This window comes from Melopsittacus undulatus, chromosome 8 (genome assembly GCF_012275295.1).
Source record: "Melopsittacus undulatus isolate bMelUnd1 chromosome 8, bMelUnd1.mat.Z, whole genome shotgun sequence".
NCBI classification, from domain to species: domain Eukaryota; kingdom Metazoa; phylum Chordata; class Aves; order Psittaciformes; family Psittaculidae; genus Melopsittacus; species Melopsittacus undulatus.
In genome coordinates, this window is record NC_047534.1 from 49,060,245 (window position 1) to 49,087,808 (window position 27,564).

At 33.5% G+C, this 27,564-nt stretch overlaps 1 protein-coding gene across 26 annotated transcripts in view; it reads right to left on the reverse strand.

Annotated features, from left to right (window-relative positions):
- The window catches only part of KCNMA1 (potassium calcium-activated channel subfamily M alpha 1), a 488,118-nt gene that overhangs the window by 149,648 nt on the left and 310,906 nt on the right, over nt 1–27,564 (reverse strand). For 21 of the 26 annotated variants that reach the window (XM_005152688.2, XM_005152678.3, XM_005152686.3 and 18 more), the window contains exons 6-9: nt 20,348–20,423; nt 15,870–15,945; nt 13,669–13,839; nt 11,938–12,029 (exon numbers count right to left, since the gene is read on the reverse strand). In XM_005152688.2, the coding sequence (XP_005152745.1) occupies nt 11,938–12,029; nt 13,669–13,839; nt 15,870–15,945; nt 20,348–20,423 (415 nt within the window). Of the gene's footprint in view, nt 1–11,747; nt 11,840–11,937; nt 12,030–13,668; nt 13,840–15,869; nt 15,946–20,347; nt 20,424–27,564 lie in introns of all 26 variants that reach the window. The other 5 variants (XM_005152689.3, XM_005152687.3, XM_005152685.3 and 2 more) reach the window with 1 other exon arrangement.

Below are 27,564 nucleotides of genomic sequence, written 5' to 3' on the forward strand. Positions count from 1 at the left end.
TTACTAATATGATAAACGCTCCTTTGGCATGAGTTCTTAGCCACATCACCAGGATCTAAATGAAATTTCAGATACAGCAGCAGTCAAAAACTTTAAATGGTTTCATTCTTTTTAACAGGCAAAGAATATAAGGTTATATGAGACTCTGATCATGCTGGTTTGTATTTAACATGGGACTTAATACTATGAATTGCTAAACCAACTAGCCAGAGAGTCTGCTTTGGCTTCAGTAAGATTTTTCTCAATTTTAACCAAAGTTTTTGGTGCAGTAAGTGTACAGAGGACTGAGTTCTTGGACTGCAAACGTTTTCTAAAATTATGGATTTTAAACTACAGGTATTATTTTAAAATGTTTTCACCTAAGAAACCAAACTTTCCATTTGTGTAGTTGATGCATTATTTTTAATAACAGAAATAATTGGTTCTTGCAGGCAATTCCTTTGTACAGAGCCTGTGCTGTTAGCTTTAGCGGGGTCTCTTCCTGTATGCTCTTCTACTACAATTTATACTTTGCGCAGAAAATGTACTACTTTCCAGGGATATTTCATTTCACATGGGTTCTTTCCTGTCATGAATTAGAGTTCAGAATTTAAAAATATGGGTAAGCTGAAGAGAAAAACTACAAGCCAGATAAGAGTGTGCAACCCAAATTACTGCAGAAGAAATTTTGACAGGATCATAAGATAATTCTGGTTGGAAAAAACCTCCAGAAGTTATTTATTCCAAAAGCCTCCACTAAAATCAGCTGCATTTGGTACAATGATTCAATCCTGTTATGATCCTTATTCAGTAGGGTTTCACAGCAATCTGCTCTAGTGAAAATAAAACACTTGGCTGTCAAATACTCTTGGCATTTCAGCACCAGAACTTATTCTTTTGGAAGTGTCAGAAGGCATCTGCACCATGGTTCCATTTTACTGTTCTGATTTGGGGCTGTACATATTGTATTCTTCTCTTTGCTGTTCTTATAAAGTACAAAAGCAACCTGAGCATGACTGCAAGCAAACCTCCTGGTTTTCAAACACCATTTTCTGATCAGATACTTACATTAATTTTGGGCTGAAAACTCCCATAAAAAAAAAAATGACCTCCATTTTACATAAATTATACTTTTGCTTAGAAGTAGAAGAAATTGAAAACAGATTTCCTACTTGCCCAGAGAGAGTTATTAGGTATATTATTTAAGAAAACTTGGAGAGCTTATATAGTTCCAATCTGTCCTGTATATGATTTGAAGATTTATTACTTCCTCTGTTTGTTCTGATAACCATCCCTCCACCGTGTACCACCCATCTTTTTTCCATGTATCAAGAGTTTAAATAAAGCCAACATACTGGATATCTTTTGCTGGATATTTTCTAGAGTTGGTTTGTAGGAAAATATTCTATTAATAATTTTGGGTCAACAGTAATGTTTAACCCCTGCCTTAAGCTTTTGTTTATTAAAAACCTCAAAAGCAGCACAATATTCAACTAAAATATTATTATTTACTTTTCTTTTCTTTAAAGACAAAATTAAGAAATTCCCTTACAATACTGAAAATCACAATCCAGGAATTTTGATATTATTGTTGATAGGTATTCAGGAGGACTAAGTTTTCTGTTAAGCTATACTTGTCATTGATAACATGTAGAAGAGGTGAAACTGGTTCAATATACTAATGAGAATCCATCTTACATGTTTGTGATACTGCAAAAAGAATCTTTACAGAGAATAAAAAGCTTATCAGGAGCCATATGCTTTCAATCAAAAAAGCCAGATCAATCCATTCTCTCCCATGCATACTTATCATTCTCAAATTAATTGCAGTGACCAAGTATGAAAAATTATTACAGTTCTACACAGTTGATTTCAATTGTGATTCTATGCAGTTGAATTTTTCTACAGTACATTTTTTCACTTAAGCACCAACATAATGATATATTTGCTAAAAACACACTAGCTTCTTATAAAGTAAACAAAAATGGTAATAAAAGGTCTAAAGCTACCACAGATACAAGCAATTTCAGGAAGAAAAAAATGAAATAAGCAAAACCTTAAACACCTAGAATTCTGACATGAAGTAATTGAGAATATACACTTAATCCATGTAAATAGCACTGTAAATGAAAACAGATCCACTGTGAATAGGACTCTTCAAAAAAGGATCTTTGCGTGGTTCTACCTTCAGAGGACACAACAGGAAAGACAAATCTTTTGCCTGTTTATTTTGAAAGAAATTATACCCGTTTTATTGGAACAAGTATAAAGAACTTGAAAAAACTCATTCTAACTCATTCTAACTAGTCTGTCATAATAAATCAAAGATAATAAAGACAAAATTCTCTTCAGCATTCAGTTGAATACATGGTGTTCACTTGTCAAGTAACTAAATGATGTGTTGTGCATATTGATCTAGATGTCTCCATAAAACTATAATATTTATATCAAATACATATGCTCAGATTTCCTTATGGTCTTTCTGCTTAGTGTTTTGATCATGCCTTCATCTATCAACCATCTAAATTCTTTCTTTGTATACCAGTAGCAGGCTGCTGTGGTTGAAGTAAACAGGTTCTTGTAAAGTTTAACTGGTTTTCCTCAACAAAGGACAGATTTCAGTCACTTTTTCTTATGAAGAAAAGTCAATAAACATCAACAGAGACTGTACATATGGTCTTCTTGTTTATTTGTTAGTGGTATGCATTTTTTAAATATACCAGTTTTCAGTTTTTAGCTGTTCATGCTTTTCACAACTTACCTAACATTCTTAATGGTCAATTAATTCAGTTCATTTAAGTGAAAACTTTATGCATGTGCTTCCATCTCTCAATCGCTTAAACAGATGATTTATTTCAATATAAACTCTGCTCTAAGATTAATGCAGGTAGAGTAATAGATGCTATACAGCAAAGATTTCACATTTTTCTCTTTTTTCACAGAAGACCTGAACAAAATGATTGTCCTCTAAAGACCATTTATTTAGCCAGTGTGTACAGTGATCCAGAACAGTAAGTTATAATATTGTAACCATTCCAAAAAATTGCCTATGTATTGCATATATGACAAAATCAAAGATCAAGAACATCTCATTTAGAATGGTCACTTCTGGACAAAAAAAAAAAGACACACCAGTTGGTTTTCAAGAAATAATTCTAGGAAGTATTAAATTAAAAAGTATTACTCCCAAAGTTACTTTTTGCATTAGTCATTCTTATCTGTGAAGACAGAGCATAAAATACTCTAAATCAAGGCATGATATTTTTAAAAAGAATCAACTGTAAGCTATTTTCTCACTCTGATTTTCAAATCAGGCTCTAGAAATACAACGTAAAGGAGACAAGACAAAGATATTAAAGTACACTGCAAATTTTTTGTCAAGTGTGTAAACTCCCTGTAATTTTATTTTAACATTTTTCTCTTTGAGTTTTTTCATTATTCACTTTACTCCTGAATGATTAAGAATTTCAAGTTTTGAAGTTACGGAGAAGCCAAAAGCACTGACTTTTAAATACGTATTAAACATATAAAAGAATATGACTACACTGTGACTGGAGATGTGATTGCAGTATATGAGAACATGTCTGAGGTACTTTTAATTTCTGTAAAATTGGACCTTACAGCACTATCTGTTCTTTCTAGGTTTCCACATTCCTTAGAATCTCTCTTATATTGTGAGTAAAGAAAAAGGAATTAGTTAATACCAGAAAACACTCAAAGAGCTACAAAATCCAGATAGATGAGGCACTTAGTGACATGGTTTACTGGTGGACTTGGCAGTCTGGGGGAATGGTTGGACTTGATCTTAAAGGTCTCTTCCAACCTAGTTGAGTCTATGATTCAGTAAATGGGAAATCATTAATATTAGACATTTTAAAGTTATCTCAATGCAGATATTAATTTGTGGGCAATATAAGTATTTAAAAGAGAGAATAAAGGAGGAATCATTTCAAATTCTCTTAAACATTAAATTGACATATAAAAAAAATACAGTCACATACAACACCCTAGTTAGTGAATAATTGCAGCTATGAAACTATCAAGTGCACCTATACAAATCCAGTGAATATTGGTGGCATGTCACTACAGAGGAATTCACCTGCACAGGTCCTCAAACAGTTTATGCCCATCTGTGGGAGGTTTCTACTACAGAACAAACTGACAGAGTGCATTTCACATACTTGAATTCTGGATAAATAGCACACTCCTTTGTTTCAAGTGTATATTAGAGCTTGCATCTGTTTGCAATAGCAAACAGATGCAAGCTCTAATTCACTGTGAGCTGTTTTGTTTATTTCAACTTCCTTGCTCATTTACAGTGGAATGAATTCATCTTACTTTTTTATAATCTAAGGAATTGTGCAATATTTGTCTATAAAGCAAGTTAAGAAATAAAATTTATCATTCTTTGCTTAATGCATATCTCTGAAACTGCAGTAATAATAAGAAAGCACAGTGATTTGTTTCTACCAGGGTCTGGATTATTTAAGAGGCTTCCACCACAGCTTCAAGGATGAATATTCATCCTTTCATTCAGTCTTGAATTCAGTGATATTATCTAGAGTAGTTCTACTTTCATAAAAATACCAAAACATTTACACATAACACAGCTATATCATCATTTGAAATAAGTGAATCATTTAGTATAAATAAGAGTAAAACCTATTAAATGCTACAACATGCACATGCAGTCCATACTAGAAAGTTTACAGTAAAATGCAGGAGTAAACCACAGCTCCAGCACTAGGATCTCAGTTGCAAACAGACCTTAATCTACTGTTCTGATCCCTCCAAACCCTGGGCTTCCTTCTTGTAATATTTTGTGCAGCAGATATCACACACAAGACATCCTGTTATTACTTTGGAAATAAATTGAAAATATTTTCCTTAAATAAATTGCTCTCTATGTTCCCACCATTACTCATCTTCAAATAGTCTTATGCATTTTTTAAATGCTCAATTATTCAAAAAATAAGTAAATAAATAAATAAGTAAATGAATAATTTTCAGCAATGCAGGATTTAGCAAAGCCTTTAAGATTTTTGAGCACTTTATTCATTACCTGAGCCAGGGCATTTCTTTCCATAGAAATCACTCTAAAATGTCATGACTAATTTTCTGCAACAGAACCTGAGTATAAACTAAAAGTCCTAATTCACTAAAACCTGCTGATCAATTCACACTTTCTGCCAACTCACATTGCACTTCCTGGAATGTCTATACATAAAGTCATGGCCTGTGTATTTTGCATAATACAAACTAGATTTAGTTTTTCTTGGGTAAAAAACTGGAAAGCAACAATTGCTATTTCAATGCCAAACCCAAAAGCTTGTTTAAAGTTTATCCAGAGATAAGAAAAAGTGAAAATTTTGCAATTTTAACTAGAAATATAAAATTAGTGCTGTTATTGTAGGAATATGATTTGAGACCTGGAATACAATTATTTATTTATATTTGTAAGTCATAAGCTTCTTAGATATTACTTCCCATATTTCCTTTGTTGCTTTCATAAGAATGGACATAGTTTAATAGGCACGCAATATTGAATAAAAAAAAGAAGTTTTGTCCTTTTAGTTCTGTCAGTCTATTTAACACTCATCAGATTTTCTTTATTACTAAGTGAGACTTCATTTGAAACAGTGGGATTAGAAGAATGGCTAGCAGATGGGAAATAGAGACACCCCTGGGGATCATAATGCAATCCATGTCACATTCTCTTATTACATTCTCATCCCACTGGAAAATAATATCTTACATATTGTATCAAATTATTTAATATAATAATCTAATGTCACTTTCTTTGGAGCTATGCCTCTCATTACTGCAGCAAATGGACCTTTGCCAAAGTATCTGGATAAACCTTAAATTTTCTTTTTCTAATTTTTAATCAAATTCAAATGTCTAATGAGTCCAAGATGGCCTGTCAACTTAAATTATCTGTTTGTCTTTCTGTTTACCATATCTATCTGTCTACAGTTTTTATTTTTCTCTGTGAAGTTTAGTTATTGAATCCTATGTTTCCTTCTGGAAGGAATCTCTAGCAGATGATTATTCCTGTTGATATGTTGATGATTTGCTAATTTATGGCTTCTAAATTTAAGAAATCTGAAGAAATCTCTGTGAAGCAGAGCAGATCACGAGAGATGAGAAACAAGAGAGTTTAATGGCTTATACAGTAAAGAACAGTTATTTTCCTTAAAAGACAATTTTTAATCTTAACATATTAAGATTGTGGATTTTTTTTTTAACTTTTGAAAATCTAACAAAATTTATCACACCTATTTACTACTGGGACCAGGTAAGCAGTCATACAGACATAGATGTATACAACATACTAATCATCCCTCTCTCTGCCACTATCTATTCATGTGAAGCTGTGCTCTGCTAGCTGCTTTCATAAAGAGTTTCCATTGGATATGACAGCAGTTTCTTATGAAAAAAAAAAGGCAAAAAGAATTTAGTCTGTGGAATTAAGTTAATAATTCAATGTAAAGTCTGAAAAAAACCCAACATTGAGTTAAGTTACCCAATCTCTCTTTCAGGTCATCAGTTTACAAATGTTCTTTCCATATGCCTTCTAGAGCTTTGTGCAGGATGATTTACAATAAGCTGATGTCTTCAAGAGGAAAATATTTCATAGAATTAAAACCCAGTCTGACCATATTAATACATTAATATAGAAATTAAACAACTGAATAAGAATCATCTCGATTCTCAAGTAAATTAGTTAATGCAGAATAAATGGCTAATTATAAATTAGTAGAGGTAAAACAAATCTGTACCATTTACTAAATCTCAAACCAGACCTGAGTAATGTGAATGTTATAAATAACAAACCTTGATTTTTTTATTTTCTTTTTTGCTTAAAAGGAATAACACAGATGATATTCTAAGTCTTGCTTTGGCTAGAACTGAATGTGTAAGTTCCAAATATCACAAAAAAAGAGTGCAACAGCAGAATTCTACTTATCCAAACCCAAAAATTTCTTGAAGAAATACCCTAAGATTTAAAGCATTAACTTTATAGTTAGGAGGTTAGTAAGAACACTTCATAAAATTGTCCAAAGTTAAATTGGTCACTGAATCTTCAAACGTTCCAGAGTTATGGATGCATGAACTAACCTGTAGACTGCTACATTATAAAAATTATAGTCTATCAGATATGGTGATACAGTGGCAGATACCTTTTCATTCTTCTATGTGCTATTTAAAAATATCACTCTAAAAAGATCCCTAGAATACTAACTTGTAGATTCTACAGATAAGTCACGGAAAGAGCCTAATCAGATTATATTAAATTGAAAGCTTTAAGAAAAAAACAGTTAAATGTAGATAGGGTGCACAGAACCAGCTGCTTGTCTCAAAATTATTAAGAAAAATTAGAAGGGATAAGAGGAAATAACTATATAACACTCAGCTATAAACCATTTCATTTTGTAACTGATTAAAAAATGTCAAATAAAAAAGCGTAGCACTTTTCCTGCCTCATATATATAGGATTCTACATTATTTTCTAAAGACTATAGACTTTTTATAATAATGTAATAAAAAGTCAGATTTTCCCTTAACCCAACTATGTTACATCTAGCTTTTATCTCCAGTATTTGTATCCAGTATTTATCTGTTCATAATACTACTTGTTTGTCATTACTTTATGAAATTACCTGAATATAACTTCTTTTAAGTATATGCTTTCATTGCTTATTTCATAGTGATCTAGTAAGTTTCACAATGTTTTGGTAAGATATGTAAGATATCTTACTAAAGACATAGTACTGCAGATACTTTTCAGTGTGATGACACAGTGTTTGGTGATGAAGCAGCTAATAAGAGTTAACCTTCATTATAAATCTGTCTACTTTGCATTTTATACATATTTCTCATGTTCAGAAAGCATAAGCTTGAATTCATTAAATCTCACCAAAACTCTGTAAGGTACTAGTCTATTAATAATGAAAACATGCCAAATATTCTACAGAAAAAGTAAATTACATTGTTACCTAATTGTCTAGTATATAAGAATATGATGTGCAATAACTGCTTTGCAAAAAGTATTTCCCAAAACATAAAATCATGTACTACAAAATTCCTTCAGGGAAATGCAGAGGAAGGACAAACAGTAGTGACTGAATTGCGCATGTGAAAGAACAGAAAAACCACATAGGACTCAATGTGAAAAATACTGGAAGCCACAACACTGTTAAGAGACCTCTCAGCAGTATTAGAAAAAGAGTATTTTTTACAGTTCTAGTTGCTTCTCATGCATGAATTTTATTTCACAGTTACAACATAGTTATATATTTAGTATAAACTCTTTCCTGTCTGTAACTCATCTGGTTTTCTATGTACCATTTGTATAATGACTATAGGAAAAAGCAATTGTTTCTTTGTTCTGAGAATAACTAAACTGAGGAGGCCAAGGTTTTTCTTTGCTGACCACCTGATTCTGGTGTGTCAGGACATACAGCAAAAACATTAGAGAGTCTTCAGATGATCTGATCTGTGAACAGCAGCAAAATGGTTGTTTGGCAGTAATCTTGCTACCTACAGAGATCTTATTGTTTATGAATCTGAAACTCAAGGCAAGGATTGTTTTTAGTAACATCTTGATTTTTTTTTTTCACTAGGTTGTAATTGTGCCAAACTCATTAACATAGCTGTCATTAAATGTGCAAATTTGGACTAGGTCACATATTTTATAGATATATTCATATGCATTTTGGTATATAACCAACAGTGAGTACTATTGTTTATTTAACAGATGAAACTTCAATCACGGACTATAATAAAATTCCTGCTTTGTGTTCTATGAGACTTCAGAAGTCTCATTTCAGGAATATCTTACCAAGGGAAGATTATAAATTAAATTTAGAATCCCCCCTGGACTTTTGTAAGTAGATAGTATCTAGTAAAGGTAACCAGAGATAATTGCACACTGCCTACAAACTAGTTCACTTCCAAACTCTTGTGTATGTGTCTCACCTAAGACAGAAGTAAGCTTTTTTATTGTGTAAAAATGATTCCTACATAGTGTGAGTCCTTTGAGGATTGGTTGAAAATCAAAATAAAATGTGAGTTCAAACTTTCTGGCATGTTGGTTGTTTCTCTTGTTTAGTAAATGGAATTAGTACAAATAATTTTTATGCATACATTCCAGCTGCTTCGACAGTTACAGTTCCATAGCAAGGCTCTCTTTAGTACTAAAGCAATGCAATGCAATCTTCAAAACACACATAATCATATATTAACTTCCCACCTTAATGTTTAATAATCATATAGAAGCATATTATTCCACATAGTTCATGGGTCAACATGTATAAACATACATATAAATGCTACAAAGCATGTATTTATCTATTTTGGAGAAAGTTAAAAAGTATACACATTTGCTATTTTAAGACCTGAAACTACATCTTAAAAAAAAATAAAAAAAACCCAACACAAAAACATTAGCTGCTTTCATTTTGTACATGTATTTAATTTTATCTGGAAACTTTCTGATGTTAGGAATAGAACAACTGTAGTTTCTCATTATGTTTGCTGCCAGAATCTATGCTTGGTTGCTCAACTAAAGACCTTATATTGCTAATTACTACCACATGCCCATATCCCAAGCAAAGGAAAACTTATTGGTTCTGACAACCCATTCTCTCAACACTGAATTCCAAATGAAAACTTAAATTTTGGCCAAACATAACATTTCATCAATCTTGTTCTACTGACTGCAATAGCAACATCAAACAAGGGGTGATAATGGCTTTTTTCTCTGCAGTTCCCAAGCTTAGATTCTCTGATGAAAGACCCATGTGAGCAAAGGACATCTTTAGACTACTTCATAATTAATAATTGAACCAGAAAACAATGCATAAAGTAAATTGAACAGTTTGCATTCTGATGACAGAGCTGAGTTTCAAAGAAGTTAATGGGCAGTAAAGATCAGCAGAGAAAGCACTGACAACAGAGTGAGCTAAAAAAAGCTAGCGCATATAAATAAAGACAAAAAGAAAAGGTGAAAAAACAAAATCAAGCACGCCCCAAAGCTAGCAGAAGCCTGTAATCTGGAGTTAAGCTTTTCAGGATGTGGGGTTCTGACTGAAGATCAGGTCCAAATTTTGAGACATCTGAGCAATGCTGGGTACTAGTGACAATGTAGAAGGGGAGAGACTAAAACTCTATGTAAAATAGTTTCTAACCACATTCTTCTCTGCTATAACTCCTCTGAAGCCTCAGAAACAGAAGTTTAAAGTTTTCAGACACAGGAAGTTTTGTGTTTGAAAAACTTCACTCTTCAAGAAACCAAGTATGAATACAAATATGAAACTGAGTAGGCCTTTGTCACAAATACACATTTTTGGAAATTAAAGATACTACGCTATCTCAGAAATAAATTATGACATTTTGTTAATTTGCATAAGTCAATTATGATAAAGGTTTCCAACATTAGTGTTTACAGTAAAAAAGCTTTAGACATTTGAGGATATCTCAAAAAAAATGGAAGTACTGAAGTATTTGCAACTGTATCATGTAATTGCTTGAGTATTATTGGACACACAATAGTATAAGATATAATTAATGAAAAAACTTTAATTTATCTAGCCAGTGATGTAAAGTAGTACTCTAGAATTAGTTCTGTGGGACATTTATACTCTTTGTGCTTCACAGAGAGGAGAAACAACTTTGTAAAACCATAATCCACATTCATAAAATTATGCATGGGTAATTTGAAAAGAATAAAGCGAAAAACACATCATCTTTAAGCAAGGAGGACAATTAACTAGATGTACTCCTTGTAGTCCCCTCTTTAAGTTATTTTGAACGGATTGTATACAACTAGCCTTTTAGGGTGAATATATCTCTATCAGTGAAAGTAACAATAATATGTAATTAAACAAAAGATGGCAACAGTAAAGGTGATATAGAAGAGAAACTACTACATCGCCAAGCACATCGAGTCCCTTAATGGCTTTATCCTGGCATGTCTAGATGATGGGAATGCCAGAAAGAGCTGGTTTTAACTCAATCAGGGAAACAAGGAGGCTTTCAATAAAAATGCAATGAGCTAATGTGGTCCAATAAAATTTAACTTTTGCTACCAGGTAAAAATAGTATTTTTTATGGGTTTGGTTTCTTTTCCTAACTATATTGATACTAAGCTATTACTTGCTCTTCTTAGGATAGGTTTTATATGAAGTGTGGAAGCGACACATTAAAAATCCTGGTCATAGATAGTAAAATCACAAGTGTTTGCAATATTAAAAGTCAAAAAGTGCTGCATGAGAGCTAATATGTTGTTTGAACAAGAAACAGCACTCAGTTTTCTGACACAGTCAGTCTAATGGAATAACTCGATCAACATAAATCTCAGATTTTGCACCCTAGTAAACCCAAGTTTTCTAAAGAACTATGCTGTCTCAAAATCATGTGATCACTTAGTTAAGCAATTAAAATTAATGAGATATGATAATCTGATCCCCAAAGTGTGAACTGACAAGTCAACCTTTCTCCAGAAGCTACGTGCATATGCAATAACAGCATGTTTTTCACAAGATACCTCGGTGTAGTCTTAGTGGTAACCAGGTTCTCTTGAAGTAGGAACAAAACGTTGTAACTTGCACCCTAGCATAGCCCAGGTCTCTAATTATAGTGTGACAACTCTCCAGTGGTAACATCTGAAGCCAAGGAGTACAGCCTTGTAAGCTGTAAGTCAGCTATTACCACCTTCAGGGGCTCTAAAGTCACACAACCACACCTGGTCTTTTTTGACTTACTTTCTGCCTCGGGTTGAGTTAAAAGTCCCGCCGTATTTCTTCCGATTAAGGATGAGAGCAGCAATTTCTGGCACGTAGCGAGCAAACATTGCCTACATGCATGAAACAAAAACAAACAAAAAAAAAAGAAAATGGCATGCAGAGAGTGTTCTACTGCAGCAGAGGCAGCAGAGCCTCTTGGGATACTTACTTTCTTCCACTAACCGCACTATAGGAACCACCATATTTCTTGCGGTTTCCTATTAACTCTATGATTTCAGGGACGTAGCTGGCAAACATGGCCTAAGAAGAAGATAGGAGACAGAAGAAAAGACTAAAAAGAGAGGCCCAAGAAAGGGGGATGATGAATATTTTCAGAAGATATATATCGTTAAGATCTGAAAATGCAAAAGAATTAGATTTATGCAGCTGTTTAAAAAGAAAACTTTAAAAATGTAAAAGTTCTTATCAAACAAAACAAGAGGACTCAATGTAAGAGTTTGCCTTGGAGAAGGTGCATACCTTATAAATTAAGAAAATGGTCAAAAGACAAAAAATAGGTACACAAAACAAAACGAGGATAAAAATAATCAAAACTGGTATATAATCATAAAAAACAGTTATATTGAAGTCTTCCTGAAGAGGGGAGGGGAAAAAGCTATCCAAGCTTTACTGCAGAAAAACGAAGTGAGATATTATCATTACCGTTACATTTCTATTTTAAAGGCAGGCTTACTTCCCCCATTATTAGGATTCAAGAGAAGAAAACAAAATGAAATCAGGGGTTATTCCCCTTGTCAAGAAAAAAAAAAAAACAAACTTTTGCAAAAGTTCATGTTTTTAAAAGGTTTGGAATAACATGTGAGAGAAAAAAAGGTTTTGAGGAGAAAATAAAAATTATTCTGCCATGTTTAGTCCAACAAACATCTTCCTTGTGGCTGGATACTTCGAAGAGCTACTGCCAGTTGACATGGTCTTTGTCGTCATATGGCAATAAACATAGATGGGAATGCATATATTTATGCCCATATGTATGTATCTTTGTGTCTCTCATATATGGCATTCATAACATCAGATATATACATATCACCTCTAAGATGTATGTATATATGTGAAATCAATATATGAGAGTAAGGTAACAATATACATATGCATGTATGTGCACAATATAGATTTTAAAATATCCATAATGCACTTACCTTGCACAGTGTAAATATGAAAATAAACTTTGCTGGTTTAGAAAATAACATTGCAATAGTCCTGTATTACTAAGACTGTTAAATAGAAAAGTTGACATCAGACAATTAGTAACTTTGGTGCTATGTACATGCAGGACAAAGAACACGAGAACTTGCTGAAAAGGATACTGTTTATGGCCATGAGATAAATTGTGAGTTAAAATTGTGCTACATGACATGAAAGGATGTTTGAAATTAAAGAGAATGTGGTTTGCCATCATCTGGATCAGGCAAGCTGCTCTCTAAGGCAGTCCAAAGCCACAGTGTTTGTTGGAATTCTGGGAAGGAACACAGAAGGGTGGGTGGGTAGGACTTCTGAAACCGCAAAGTGCCTTTAACTATTATTAATAGCAGCCTCAAAAAATGCACTAGTCAATCACTAAAAAGTAAAGGACTACAAATAACATTGTAAGTTTAAATATTAAGGCACTTCATGTATTCACATGTATTACTCATTCAGATAGATTAGAAAAATACTGACTCTACTAAACTGGACTAATTTGACAAACTTTTCCAAAACATTTATCTATAGAAAAAAAAAAAAGGGAGGGGGTGGGTAGGGTAATTTAAAACATATTTAAATGTTTTCTAATTAATTTTAATTCACTAATTCAGATATTATTTCATTAATTACAACATTGAGATACACAGGATTGAGTATTAAGGCAACTGGAATAATAATAATGATAAAAAAGAGTTTTTACCAATCCCCCAAGGATGAAGAAGACCATGAAAAGGCGACCAAGAGTTGTTTTTGCATAAACATCTCCATAGCCAACAGTGGACATTGTAACCATCAGTAGGTAAACACATTCCCAATATGTTAGCGGTTGATTATTTTGGAAATTTTCCCATGGATCCCCTGAGTTCTCCACCTAAAGTGTACAATAAAACATACAATGAATAAATAGAGTCATACCACAAATTAACTATACTTATACATGTGTGTGCATACGCTTATATACATAACGTAATTTGGCATACAGTATAAATTCTGGATCCTTTAGTGTGATTTATTTTGAACAAATATAAAACCTAACTTGTCCCACTTATAGCATTACAGTTCTTTTGCCAATACACATAGCCTTGCCACTTGTACTATTTATGGAAAGCATTTTTTCATTCAGCACTAAATAATATTAATGCAGTTAGGTAAGTTCACTTTATAGCAATTTGTTAGAACATTTTCAGAGCAAATCTTACATGTAATGCAATTATACTTCTCAATGTTTATTGTTTTAAAGCATTATCACAAAATCATAGAACGGTTAGGGTTGAAAAGGACCTTAAGATATAGTATTAACCCCTATAAAAGGCATTAGTGACATGTCTAGTGATACACTATTACTATTCCAAGAAGCCAAGTTATAAATTAATCATCTGGAAAGGAGTATGCCCTCTAAAGTTCATTCCACAGTGGAGTTTGACCACTGAGAATTCCTACAATACTGGAACTTAAACGGAACAGCAAAATACATCTCAAAACAAAATCCAAGTCCTAGAAAACAGCTTCTTTTCCTGCCACTGTAATTTTAAAATGTCATTTTCTTTTTTTCTTCAGAAATAGAAAAAGCTAATGTTTCTAAAAAAATGCTATGTTTGCTAAGAGGAAAGTAAAAAGATGGTTGCAAGTGATTAAGATGTATATCATAAATTAAAGCATTAAAAATTTTGGTGCATCTTCATAAGAGTGAAAATTATATTACTATTTGGTAAAACAAGAAGCTGAACATTCTGAATTTAATCATACAGGGATGCTGGTGAGGGACTCTTCATTAGGGACTGTAGTGATAGGACAAGGGGTAACAGGTTGAAACTTAAACAGCAGAGGTTTAGACTGGATATAAGGAAGAAATTCTTTACTGTAGGGTGGTGAGGTGCTGGAATGGGTTGCCCAAGGAGGTTGTGAATGCTCCATCCCTGGCAGTGTTCAAGGCCAGGTTGGATGAAGCCTTGGTTTAGTGTGATGATCTTTAGTTGGATGAAGATATGGTTTAGTGTGAGGTGTCCCTGCCCACGGCAGGGGGGTTGGAACTAGATGATCTTAAGGTCCTTTCCAACCCTAACTGTTCTATGATTCTATATAGAGATCAAGTGAAGTCAATTAAATTGCTCTGGAGTAACACTGATATTACGGAATTTTAGTATTAGTCCAAAACAATTCCTAGCTAACTTATTATTTCTAGCAGCTTGAAATATCCATGGTTCTAAAGAAAATCATAAATTGTAGTTAAAGAACACTTAACCACATCTAATGATATTTACTAAACAAATCAATAAAAACTATTACTTTAAAATGTTTAAAATACACAGTTGACATATACCTGTTCTATATATGCATATTAACATTTACAAACTCATATGTACCTCTGTACTATCTATATTCTGTTTTTCAGGTATCACTAAGTGCAGAATTAGAAAAAAAAATCTATTACAAAACTCTGTATTATCTACAACTGAAATTTACATAAAAAAAAATAAAAAGCCATTTGGAATGTTAACAATCCCACTACTTCCCGTGGAAATACAGAACTGTTTTCCCCTGGCACAACCACTGATTTCCCAGGACCTCAGTATCGTTTTAGTTCCGCCAACCGCTTCCAGGAAGCTCTCCGGGTAGTTATTTAGGAAACGCTGCCACCTACTGGTACGTTGTAATCATTCAAGAAGTTGCAGCAATCCAAGTCTCATATTTTATTTCTGAGGCTAATGATGTATTACTTACTATTCAGAATGAGTTTTGAGCAGAAGCCTAAAACTGAGAAGCCGTGATGTCTCTGTTTATCTTATGCTATAAGATGCATTGACGGATCAGTCAGAGCAAGGCAATTTCAGGTAATAAGGTAGCTCAGGGAGCAGAAGATCCATGAGAAAAAGTCAAACAAGTATTTTCAAATATACTTACCAAATGTATGAACCCAGCTGCTGTCAGCCACGTGCTGATAAATATAGAGCACAGATTCACTAGCTTGATGGAATTACTGAAAATAAGCAAAACCCAACAACAAATGGGAACTTAGACTGGAATTTATCACACATTTTCAATATGTACTTGTATACAACTGCATACTTTAGAATGGAAGAGTCTGATGATGATTTCTGAAGAGAAGCAGGCCCCTAAAAAACTTAATCAAAAGCCTATGAAAAATAGGGTTTTTTTTTTCTTTGCAAAGTCACGTTTGCGTAATTTAGATAGCTTGAAAGAAAAATTCCCATGCATTCGAGAAAGCTACAGTGGTAGTCATAACCAAACAGAAATAAATAACACTTTTTCACAAAAGAAAATTGGTTGCCTTTCAAAACACTCACCTTATAGTTTTTCCTTGCTATACACCTCAGATTTATTTGCATGTAAATATTCTGGTACCCTGGAATACATCTATGCAGGGCCAATAAAATAATCTGAGCAATGTCAATTAGCATTAGCTGCTGAACACTGCAATTATACAAAAAATTGACTGATTTAAAAAAAAATAATTAATTTTTCATATTGTTCTTATATATTCATTATGCTTTTGACCCCAGGCCTGTGGAGGCTCTAAAAATTAACAACAAGAGAATGTCTCTTGTTGTATACTCACCACATGTTAACACTTATATACATGACCACAGGGAAAGACTATTTTCCTACAGTTATAGTAAACAAATCATGAACTATTGCAGCCAATCCATAAATGTCACGATACTGTAATTGTCATCATGGATTCACAACTTGAAAAGCTTAGGTATTTTACAGTCCCTGTGTAAACTCCCAAGTAATTTTCATACTATTCTGCTTGCATAACTCCAACTGACCACTTTGTGACAAAAAACAAAACAAGCAAAAAAAAAAACCCCAAAAAACCCCACAAAAATAAACAGAAAACCCCACCAAACCGCAGCCAAACAACAAAAAATAAACAACCAAAAGACTGAAACTTAACAGTCAAACACAACAAACTCTTTTTCAGTCCCACTGAGTAATGTTACCCTATTGTAGCCAGAAGAGATTTTGAAGCAAGGATCTCACTCAGTTCAGCAGGAAAATGTCATTCTTAAAAACTTATGTAAGAAATATAAGTAAAGCCTGCTCCCTTTTTTCTTACAAAAAACACTATCATTCAAAAACCTAAGAAGGATATTCATTATCTGTACAAGGAATTCAGGTTCATGTATTGCTATCTCCAAATAATCTTATCCATTCATGGAACTGTATAGGAAATAGCTGTCTTATGGTTTTGAAAACATTTCTGAGAATGAATAATGGCTCAGAAAAATCAGTATTATTCCTAAAGAAATACATCCCAAAAGGATAAAAACCAGGAAAAATTCACTACCGGTCTTAGCAGTAGTAGTTGTAAAATTGTATTAATTAATATTTCTAATACAAGGACAATAAAAATACATTATTTTTTAAAAAAAGTTGAGACATGAACCAGCTCCATTAAAATATTTTTAAGAGTTACAGTTAGTGAAGAGGGTATCTGTGGGTACAAGGGAAGAAGCACAAGTGGGTAATACGATGGATACTGTATTTTATGCTGTACTCAAAACCAAGATAATGTACTAGCATTCTGCAATTACTTAGCTCTCACCTACACTAACACATATTCCCCATTTCTGTCTTTTGTTATGTATGGTTGATTTAAGGTTCATATTCTGTTGATGATAACATTCAGTCATAGCATAGGACACTAACCAATTGGTTTCTAGGTTAAACAAAATCATAGAAATCATGCTGAGGAAAAACTCTGTTATGGAAAGCTAAACGTCATCCTTCATCTGAACTTAGAACAGGCTCCTAATGCAAAAATGGGCCAGTTGGTCTCTACATATTGCTCTATACAAGTAAATGACCGCACTTAAGAATAACTCTTACATGACTTGTTTGGTACGTTTTATTTTTGCAGACTTATTAAACATTTTACCTTAGCTTTCCTCTATGAAATACTCCCTGGGTTTCTGCCAGAATCTAAATATAGATGAAGGATTAGTCACAAACATTTTCCTCCTCTTTAAGCTCTTTCCAACATCTGTGCAAAATCCCTTACTGTGAGCTCTGCCTGAGCCTCTGCAGTTTTGTTGAAAAATATTAGAAAACAGTGAAGAGAAATTTTCAACTGAACACCACACAATTAATTCTATTTCATAAAACACAGGAACAAAAACTATTGAATAAAATTAATTTAATTTCAAATTAGGAAACAAAGAGGTCTTCGGCAGAGTATGGTCTTTTAATATGTAAAAACTTTTCTTTGCCCTATGGGTTCATTTCAAATATAATTAATAATTTTTCATATACTCTAATAACTGTCTAACATGCCCACATGACTTTGCAAGTTTCCTCACTGCCTCTGTTTTTGCATTGTTTAGCTTCTTACTTTGGATTCCAGTGTTCGGAATGGCCACTCTATTTAATTAAATATAAATTTATTGAGACTATTAGCTGCTCTAACTCTTGCAAAATTACTAAAGGTTGTCCATTAACCAACAGTGCTCAGCACACTGCTTCTTTTTTTGCTTTTTGTTTGTTTGCTTGCTTGCTTTTTGCTTGGGTTTGTTTTTTGCAGATTTTTTGGGGGTTGCTTTTTGTTTTGTTTGGTTTGTTTGTTTAAGAAAGATTGATAACACAGAAAGAGAAGCTCTCAATTATAAAGTCTATAATTACTGTAACAGAAAAAATGTACCGACCACAAGAAGCAGAGCTCTTGTTTATGAAGGTACTTAAGGACACACAAATATCAAAATTTTTCACTGAAGTTTGCAGCTAAATTCATGCAAGACAATAAATAAAACCCACTCATATGGCCACATTTATGTCAGGTGTAACTCAAACTTTTCTACAATAAATGGAATTCTGCTCATTTGTTTTAATTTGATTAATCCATTTTACAAAAAACATGTTTTATGAGCAACGATACAAAAGAGAACAGACATGTCTTTCTATTGAAGAATGAGGAACAGGGAGAGAAATAAAGAATTGGTTTGAGGCACTGACAGGTTTTAAGTTAAATGGTGTTCGTGATGAACTGCTGGGGATTAATCATCTGAGGAAACTGAAACAGGCATATAAGGAAGCTTTGCTTTACAGACTTTCTAATAATCAACATTTTGGATTTACAGATATTTGGACATTCATATAAATAACCACAGAGTTAATGATATCTAATCTAAGAGCAAATTTTGCACTAAAGAAACACTATTTAAATGTACAGGCCAGTCTTGAACAAACCAGCTCTGAATACACTGAATATGATTAATTACAGCACTCCTTTATTTATGGATCTGGAAGCTTGCAAATCCACCACTCCTGAAAGGACTTTTAGCTTTTATCCAACATCTTTTGAGTTTATGGGGCTTCTCTATTGACTACCATTTCTTTTGGTGAAGTTGTTCTGTGTTTTCCATGTAAAGCCACTGGGTATCCTGAGCTCCTGCAAAAATTACTCTCCTTTATCACACACTCAGCTACTGGACTACAGCTTTGCTGCACATTCTTTGATTTCTTTATTTGACAGGAACTGGATTCCTTACAGTTACACAGCTTAAGACAGTGCAAGAGTTTTACGGCAAAAAAAGAATAGTTTCAAGATTATGGGTTGAAGACATGGCTATGTACAAATTTTCAGGATATATTTCTCAATCACTACTAATTAAACATAGCAATTAAATTGAGCCACTTGCATATAAAGCTCTCACACATGCATGATCAACTGGTAGAGAAAGCATAGGATTTTGGAATATGTCACCTAATTGTGAGGCATGGGAAAGTTCCTTTTTATTTCCTTTACAGCAATCTTTTGTTCAAAGTCATGCTGCTTCTGCACAGCTTTCATGTATTGATAGCCCAAAAAATCCAGAAAGCCAGAAAGTTACTTGGAGGATTTTAATTATTCTTTGAGAGAAATGCTAATGCCAATGAATACAACATAAAGATATCTCAGTGTAAAATTCATTTTTAATACATTTTTTGTTGTGAAAAATGATAGGTTAAAAAAAACTGAAAAAGAGAAACAATGATTATTTCTCAAAATACTTTTAAACTGTATTCTGTTGAATGAATTTTGATTTCTGTTTTTCCAAGGCATCAGAACATGGACTGATTATGTGTAAAGAAGCAACATTTAATCACTGAAGAGTTCTGTAATTCATTCTGCTTTTCATTTATCAGCACAGTCTTGTTCAGATCTTTCAAATACAACAACATACCAAGTAAAATCTACTGATCACATTGCAAAAGATAATGACACTGATAAATCATTCATCAGCAGAAAAAGGTTTAAAGAACAGGCAACAAGAGTTTTACTCTAGAAAAGAAAATCATATACTACTAGAACAACAAACCTAAGCCATTTATGTTCTGCCACCAATGCAACTAACTCAATTTGTAAGAAAAGGTCTTACCTTGTTTTAAGGATATTCAGAAACTGCAAAATTTCTGAAAATTGTATCAGTCTGAGGGCTCTTAAAAATCTTAAACCTGTAGTAAAGGAAAAAAATAACAACAAAAAATCTAGTAAATAATAATTTAAATTATAGCATTTCATTTACAATTACATCAATCATTTAAATCAACATAGGTAGCATACAAAATGCCAAATACCTTTGAAAAGTTCTTCCATATTTAATGATGCCAAAATCCTTTTCAGGTCTTTTCAAGTTGTTTTAAACCTACTTCCTTAATAGCTGAAGTATCCTACCAGAGAGCCTTAGTTTATGTAGGGTGCCATGGGAGAAGACATATAGACTAAAAGCTAAGGGCAAAAAAACCTCACTGAGGTTCTGTTGGTATTTTCTAGTGTCCTTCTTTTCCAAGCTGTCAAAGACACATAGAGATCTGAAATTCCTCAGTCCTCCAAGCTCCCATATTGCTTAGTGAAAAATAAGAGATTATTGGCAAGAGATCTGATAACCTGGATAAAGTAGACTGTGTATATGCCTGATTAAATTGGTAAATCTTAATGACGTTAAGTCTTTTATTGTAATAATACTCCCTGTGTACACCGTAATTCCGAAAAACTCAAGCAGGAGAAGAGAGAAATGACACATTCACTCTTAAAAATTACAAACGTACTATAATTCTTTCTATCAGACCATAACTATAGGAATAGGTGACACTTTGGCTATTAAAGAAACAACTATCTTTACAAATAAATAGCATTTTTGTGCTGATATCAGGTTGCATGTATACCCAGACAACCAGAAAGCCACCAAAACATACAGTGAGTGTGCGCAAAAGAAAATACTGTAGAAGATTAAGGGCTTAAATTATTAAAAGAGACTTATGCTGATACTAAAAAATTTGGCTGCAGATCTTTGGCATATGAATAAAAGTACATTGTGTATTATACACATGCAGAGCTTATAAAATTAAAATACTGCTTTGAGGATAATTTTTACTAGGCAGTGCAGCCAGGAGTTATATAAAGGTTGTGTAACATGGTGTTGTAACTGTTACAGTTAGGTCCAGGGCAGCTTCTTATACATCCTCTTTATTGACATTTATTTTACACACTTCCAGTGCTATAAACTACTTTTTATTTCTAGAATCTTAAGGAAAGACTGATCCTGGCAAATATATGAATATGGTCAAAATTTTCACCTCAGTGAAGTTGAGAGGTTCCCCTCAAGCGCAAAGATGCACGTGGCGAGATGTGTTTAAATCAAGGCTCTATTTCTGCAGTATAATTGGAGAGGTGTTAAATAAAATCTTTAGTCATGCTAAGTTTCATAAGTAGCCTTATTGAGTAGCTTTAACAAAGTAGAAATTTACTCCTTTCTATTACATGGATATAAAGTTTCTTTTTAACTACTAACTGTAGGGAATTCTAAAGACTAATCCTAAATTAAAAAGTGGATTTCGGGATCTAGACAAAAAACAATAAATTATGCTTAATAATTATAAACTTCAGAGCCATTTGCAATTAGAGGATGATCATTTTGGATCATAGTGCTGAAACCATGAGACATGCTCCTCTGCTCCACTTGCAGTAGTTTTCACAGTTGCTATTCCCGTCTAAAGACATATGGCAGACAGGGATGGAGAGTACCTTTACTAGCAACCCTAAACTTATCATCCAGCTACCTTCCTTACTCCACTCCCTAGGAACTTTCTGAAAAACTACTTCCCTTCTAGCACTTTGCATCACATTCAGAGTTAATAAGATGGTCAAGTTACTCACTGCAATGTTTCAAAAAGAAGCCTGAGAAACAAAAGTTAGCAATAAAACCCCTATCTCCAAACTCTTAAAATGCTTAAGATACATTTTAGTTGCTGAAGCATCAAATGATAGAATAGAAAGACTATAGCTTCAATGTATTTTTTGTGAAAGAAGAAAATCATTTGGGCTGCATTTACTACAGCCTACACTATTTTAAAGAAATCCTTTCAGAGAACAGAATTTAAAAGAAAAAAAAAAGAGAGAAAAATAATTAAAAAACAATAAAGAAACCAAACTGCAGAGTTTGCCTGAACAGTTTACTTAAACTGCAAATAGAAGTGGTTTGCAATTGCAAAAACTTACAATCACCTTGTCTAGGACATGACTTGTGGGACTGTGTTTTATATCTGAAGGAATTATTACACAGAAAGGATAAAATTTAGATCTTCAGAAACCTTGATGTATTATCTGCTTTGTGTGGGTTTGAATATGAAGAACAAAAATGAAATTAAAATCAGTTTTCCTTGTCATGATGGCAAATGAATAAAGAATTAAGTGTTCAACACTTTTCAAGACCCAAAGAGATCTGTTATTATATTCCTATCATGTCATTTTATATAGTTTACATAGGATCATAGAATAGTTTGGGGTGGAAGGGATCTTTAAAGGTCATCTAGACCAGTCCCTGCAGTATTTCAAATTCATGTAAAAAAGAGAAAAAGTGAAAAGTGACCTGAACAAAACATATAAAAGTACTGGACAATGTCAGGGCTGCAGCTGGTCGGTTTAAGTAACCTTATTTCCAGGCACTTAGAGTATCTTGGTCTCAGGGGCTGAACATACAAGCATACCAGTCACTTCAGTGTTTGCAAGTGAAACTCACTATGCCTGCAGTGCTTACTCCCTGTAACACTATTAACAGGAAAAGTCAGTCAGCCAAACTCCATCTAGTAGGGACAAAACATAGCTTGCAATGCAGCATTGTGCCCACCTTCCCAGTAGAACTCTGTGTACTCTACTGGCAACACCCATTAATACTAGCTGAACCCAAAAGAGAGAGAGGTAAATTCCCATTCTTGAACAGTTATTTCTAAAGCTTGACTGTGAAAGAGTTAAGGGGTTCTGTCTTTGAATGGATCTGTTTGTCACTCTGAAACATTTAAAGCATCGGCTGCTTGACCATCTAGAAAATTATGTGCATTTTGGAAGACTGCATCTAATTTAAAGCTTTCAGCCTTATTCTTCAAATAGACTACAAAAAGCTGCTGCTGAGAATAAACTGTAAGCATAAAACTAAGATGACATGAGTTTGCTCCTGAATGTATCATTTTTTGTATCACCTTAAACTTACCAAGGGGATGATGAATCAACTGAATAATTCCCAGAGTAAAAGTCCACAGAGCACTTCAATCTAGTACTAGTATTAATGACACGCAGAAGTGTGCTTGCAAACATACACCGATCTATAAACTGACACAGTAATCCTCACAGCAATAACCTTGTTGTAATGAGGCTGTTATCAAACTAAAACTGGACTAAATTATTCACATAGCTTACTATGAATCCACATAAAATCAAAATTAAACCAAGTTAAATAGAAAATATTTTGATGGGTGTAAATCAAGAATAATTATTGACAAAGTGTCTGTAAAAATTAGCCTGTCTGAAAATTAATCAAAAATAATCAGTAACACAATGCCCTATGCTATGCTCTCTCATTGTTTTCAAATCAAACATAACCAGCATAAATCACAAGTAGGAAGATATTATCTCTTTCAGGCCCAACAACTCATCAAGACCAGAAACTTTTGATGATTGTTTATGCATCAAGAACAGTAAGCAAAAATCTGTAATAGGACTATTAACAAAAATTCTCCTTTTCCTAAAGCTGTCTCAGATACATATACAAATATGCACGTTTCTTTCCATAGCAATATCTGGCAATGTATCTTATATATGTGGGGGGAAATAATTTCTTTTAATATGAAATAACCATAAAAATGTTTTTCATTTAATTTTTATAATTGATAGTTTAGATAGGCTTTCTCATGCATTACATGAAAGTTTGTTCTAATTTTGCACATTTCATAGGATCCAGCCTGCTGAAGTTATTTGGACATTGTTGAATGGAATGCTCAAGAAGTGCTTGTTGCTTTGTCTCCATTATGTCACTCACTTTTTTCTTGGCAAGAGGTTTTATATTGGAATTTTTCTATGGAATCTGACTGGAATACAATATAATCTATATTACAATTTATTTTAAAAAAAGTATAAAAAGATTCAATTTACCTAGGAAATCTCTCTAATCATAGGAAAAATACAGAATTATAACAAAGAGCCTCTTCAGTTTGTCAGTCTTCTGTTTCTAGACGAATGACTAAAGTATGCTTCTGAGCTGGAGCTTATTTCACTTACCATGTCCAGGAAAAAGCTAAGAGATTCATAGATTTCTATACCAGAAAAAACCTTCTATGATTATCAAAGCAAATTCCTTTAACAATATGAGACAATGAATTTTAGTCAATACTTTCTGCCTCTAATAGAGTAATCTGAGCTGTAGGTATGATGATTCAAATGAATCTCCAAGTATACCACAGGATTACTTTTTTACTGTGAAAAGATTTGTTTAGGTATCTGTGTTGCCTGTAGGGTTAACAGACTATTTTCAAAGTACACTGAAAAGAATGTAAGATATGTGTGTAATATGTTCCATTAAGTTTACTAGATTATTTCCTGGATAACATGTGGGGTGTAATATTATTTCAGATTCTGAGTGCTCAACCTGGAACTTAAAAAAACCCAAACAAACTGAAAACAAATTCAAAACCCAAACAAACACCAACCCTCCCTCCCTCCAAGAAATGCATCTGATCTTAGGTGGAGATCAAATGCCTACCTCTTGAAAGTCTAAACACTGAATTTAGATATGAAAATTCAACATATCCACTTCTTGCAGGCCAGTTTTGAAGGGTCACTAAGAGAGGCCAAATACTGCTCAAAAACATGAAATCAGCCTTAAACACTGCAGAAATTATCTCTGCAATAGGAAACATATACTGTGCTGAAATACTGACCTAGAATACAACAGAAGCATGTTTATTAATTTCACTATGTACTTGTTCAGTTCTGTGAGGTGCAAATATTCTCCAGCTATTGCTTCCTAACTCTTTACTAAGGACTCAGTAAAAGGGATACCCTAGACAAGAACAGTGATATAAACATGACTGCCAACCTATGTGCCAGTAACAATGCAATTACAGTAGAAAATTATTTTCTCTATAGAGTTTACAGGACACCCCCTCCCCTCCCCCCCCAACATTATTTCGAGCTTTATTTGACTTTACAGTCTTAAATGTGCTGAAACATGGTATCTTCCTGTGTCAGTTTTTCAGTCTCTCTGCTAAACTGATGCTTTCTACTGGATTAATATACAGCAGGAATCCGAATTACCCATAGGTTAACACCCATCCCCCTCACAAAAAATAATAATAATAATAAAAAATAATAAATGGAAAAATCACAACAACTAAACTTATTTGTCTTTAACAAGATTTCAAAAACAGAAATGGGAATTGTGATAATTCTTCATTCAACATGAGGTCAATCTACCAGAATAGCATCAATCATTACATTGTTTCTCAACAGCAATAAACATAAACTCTTTATTATTGCTGTGATTCTGCTTCTTGCTTATTGACAATAGCATATCTAAAATATTGTAGAAGGATTCAATACACAGAGATTCTGTATTCAATTTCTATTACTGACAAACCATTCACCCACTCATCAGAATGGTATTTTCATCAAACCTACCAACGGCTACTTCTACCCCCTATTTCATTAAGACCGTATGCTTTACTGAAGACTGAACAAGCCAGAATCCATACTTAGGAAATCAGAACCTCTTCTGAGACACATACAATGAAGGAGACATTTTTAGGGTGCAAAATAATTCTATCCTGAATGTCTTCATGCAGTGCAGCAGAGCTACCTGAGATTCCATTCCTTATAGATAGGTTTTAAAATGAAAGCTCAAAGAACAAAACAAGAAGAAATAACACAGGAGGAAATCTGCCATGCCTTGGAAGCAACACAGCCAGAATATACTGATACATTTTCCTGCCTCTGTTATGCAAATGTAGAAGCAGGGAAATCAGCCCACAGCATGAAAACATCAATACCCTACAAACCAGGACAGTAAAACTGCATGAAGTTCCAAATCTACATAGATTGTTTACTAGTCACTTTCAAACAATGCTGTATGAAAGACTTGCTAATAAACCTCTCCACTGCACATTTCTTTAACTTACTTTTACATCTGTGGATAATCACATCAGGTTTCTTAAAAACATTCTTAATAATTCCATCAATAAAGACTGAATTACTTGACTCTTGGTGAACACTAAATCCTTTTGACGAGGGAGAAATGAGCACATTACAGAGGATTTTTTGAAAATAATGCAGTAGCATTATCTTGAAGTTGAAAAATTATATATAATATATTCTTAGAAGAAAATAACACAAGCACCAGAGACAGAATTCACTAACTAAAATTTTGAAGAAAAGTTTAGAGTTGGACCTTACCCCAGTATGAGCCGACCCTATAGCAAGACACCAAGGAGTTTCGAAAAGTATGTTGTTCTTCCTTTTCAGGGATATTATGTCCAGCTTTGACACGATATCCATTTTGGAATAATTCTCCAAGAGATTTTTTACGCCTTCTAGTACTTTTATAAGTTTCAGTACGAGTGCCCCCAGAAGGGTTGTGGTAGACTAAAATCTTGCTGGAAATCATGACTATTTATCTTCAGCTTCAGGAGCACTGCACATAAGTATTGCGGTCCACTCTTCAGTCACAGCATCCACTAATAACGGAGACAGTCATACATTTACCCTTCTTTTCACTAATTCAGTATCAACATGGAGAGACAGCTCAGAGTTCTTTCTTTAACAGAACTTCTCTTTGGAAGCAGATTTATTTAACTGAACACAGGATAATGCAAAGTTCACCTTTATATGTTGTTATCAAATGATAATTCTGTATAATCTATTCCATATCTGTTAGCATGAAGCAAACAGAATTAATTCAAATACAAAACTCAGGCTCACAAAACAGACCGATTATTATAAACTGGATGGGCAAAACAAATTACAGAAGCAGGCTGGCAGTGCAGATGCTCCTCTGATCTGTGATGTATTAGAGCTTAAAAGCCATCTTCCATCCGGATATTACCACATAAGCTTCTTTCAGATACACCAAAGAACCACACCCATTGATCCAAAACCCACAAAGATGATGCTGTTCACTTGGAATGAACTGGTACTCCATAAAGAATATAGTTCTTGTACTTCATGTACATGTTTACTGTGTATTATTTTCTTTGGCAGCTTTCTATATCTGTCTTTCAGCTAAAGCTAGTGTGCAGAAGGCAGAGGTCACATAATCAGACAACTCTTCCA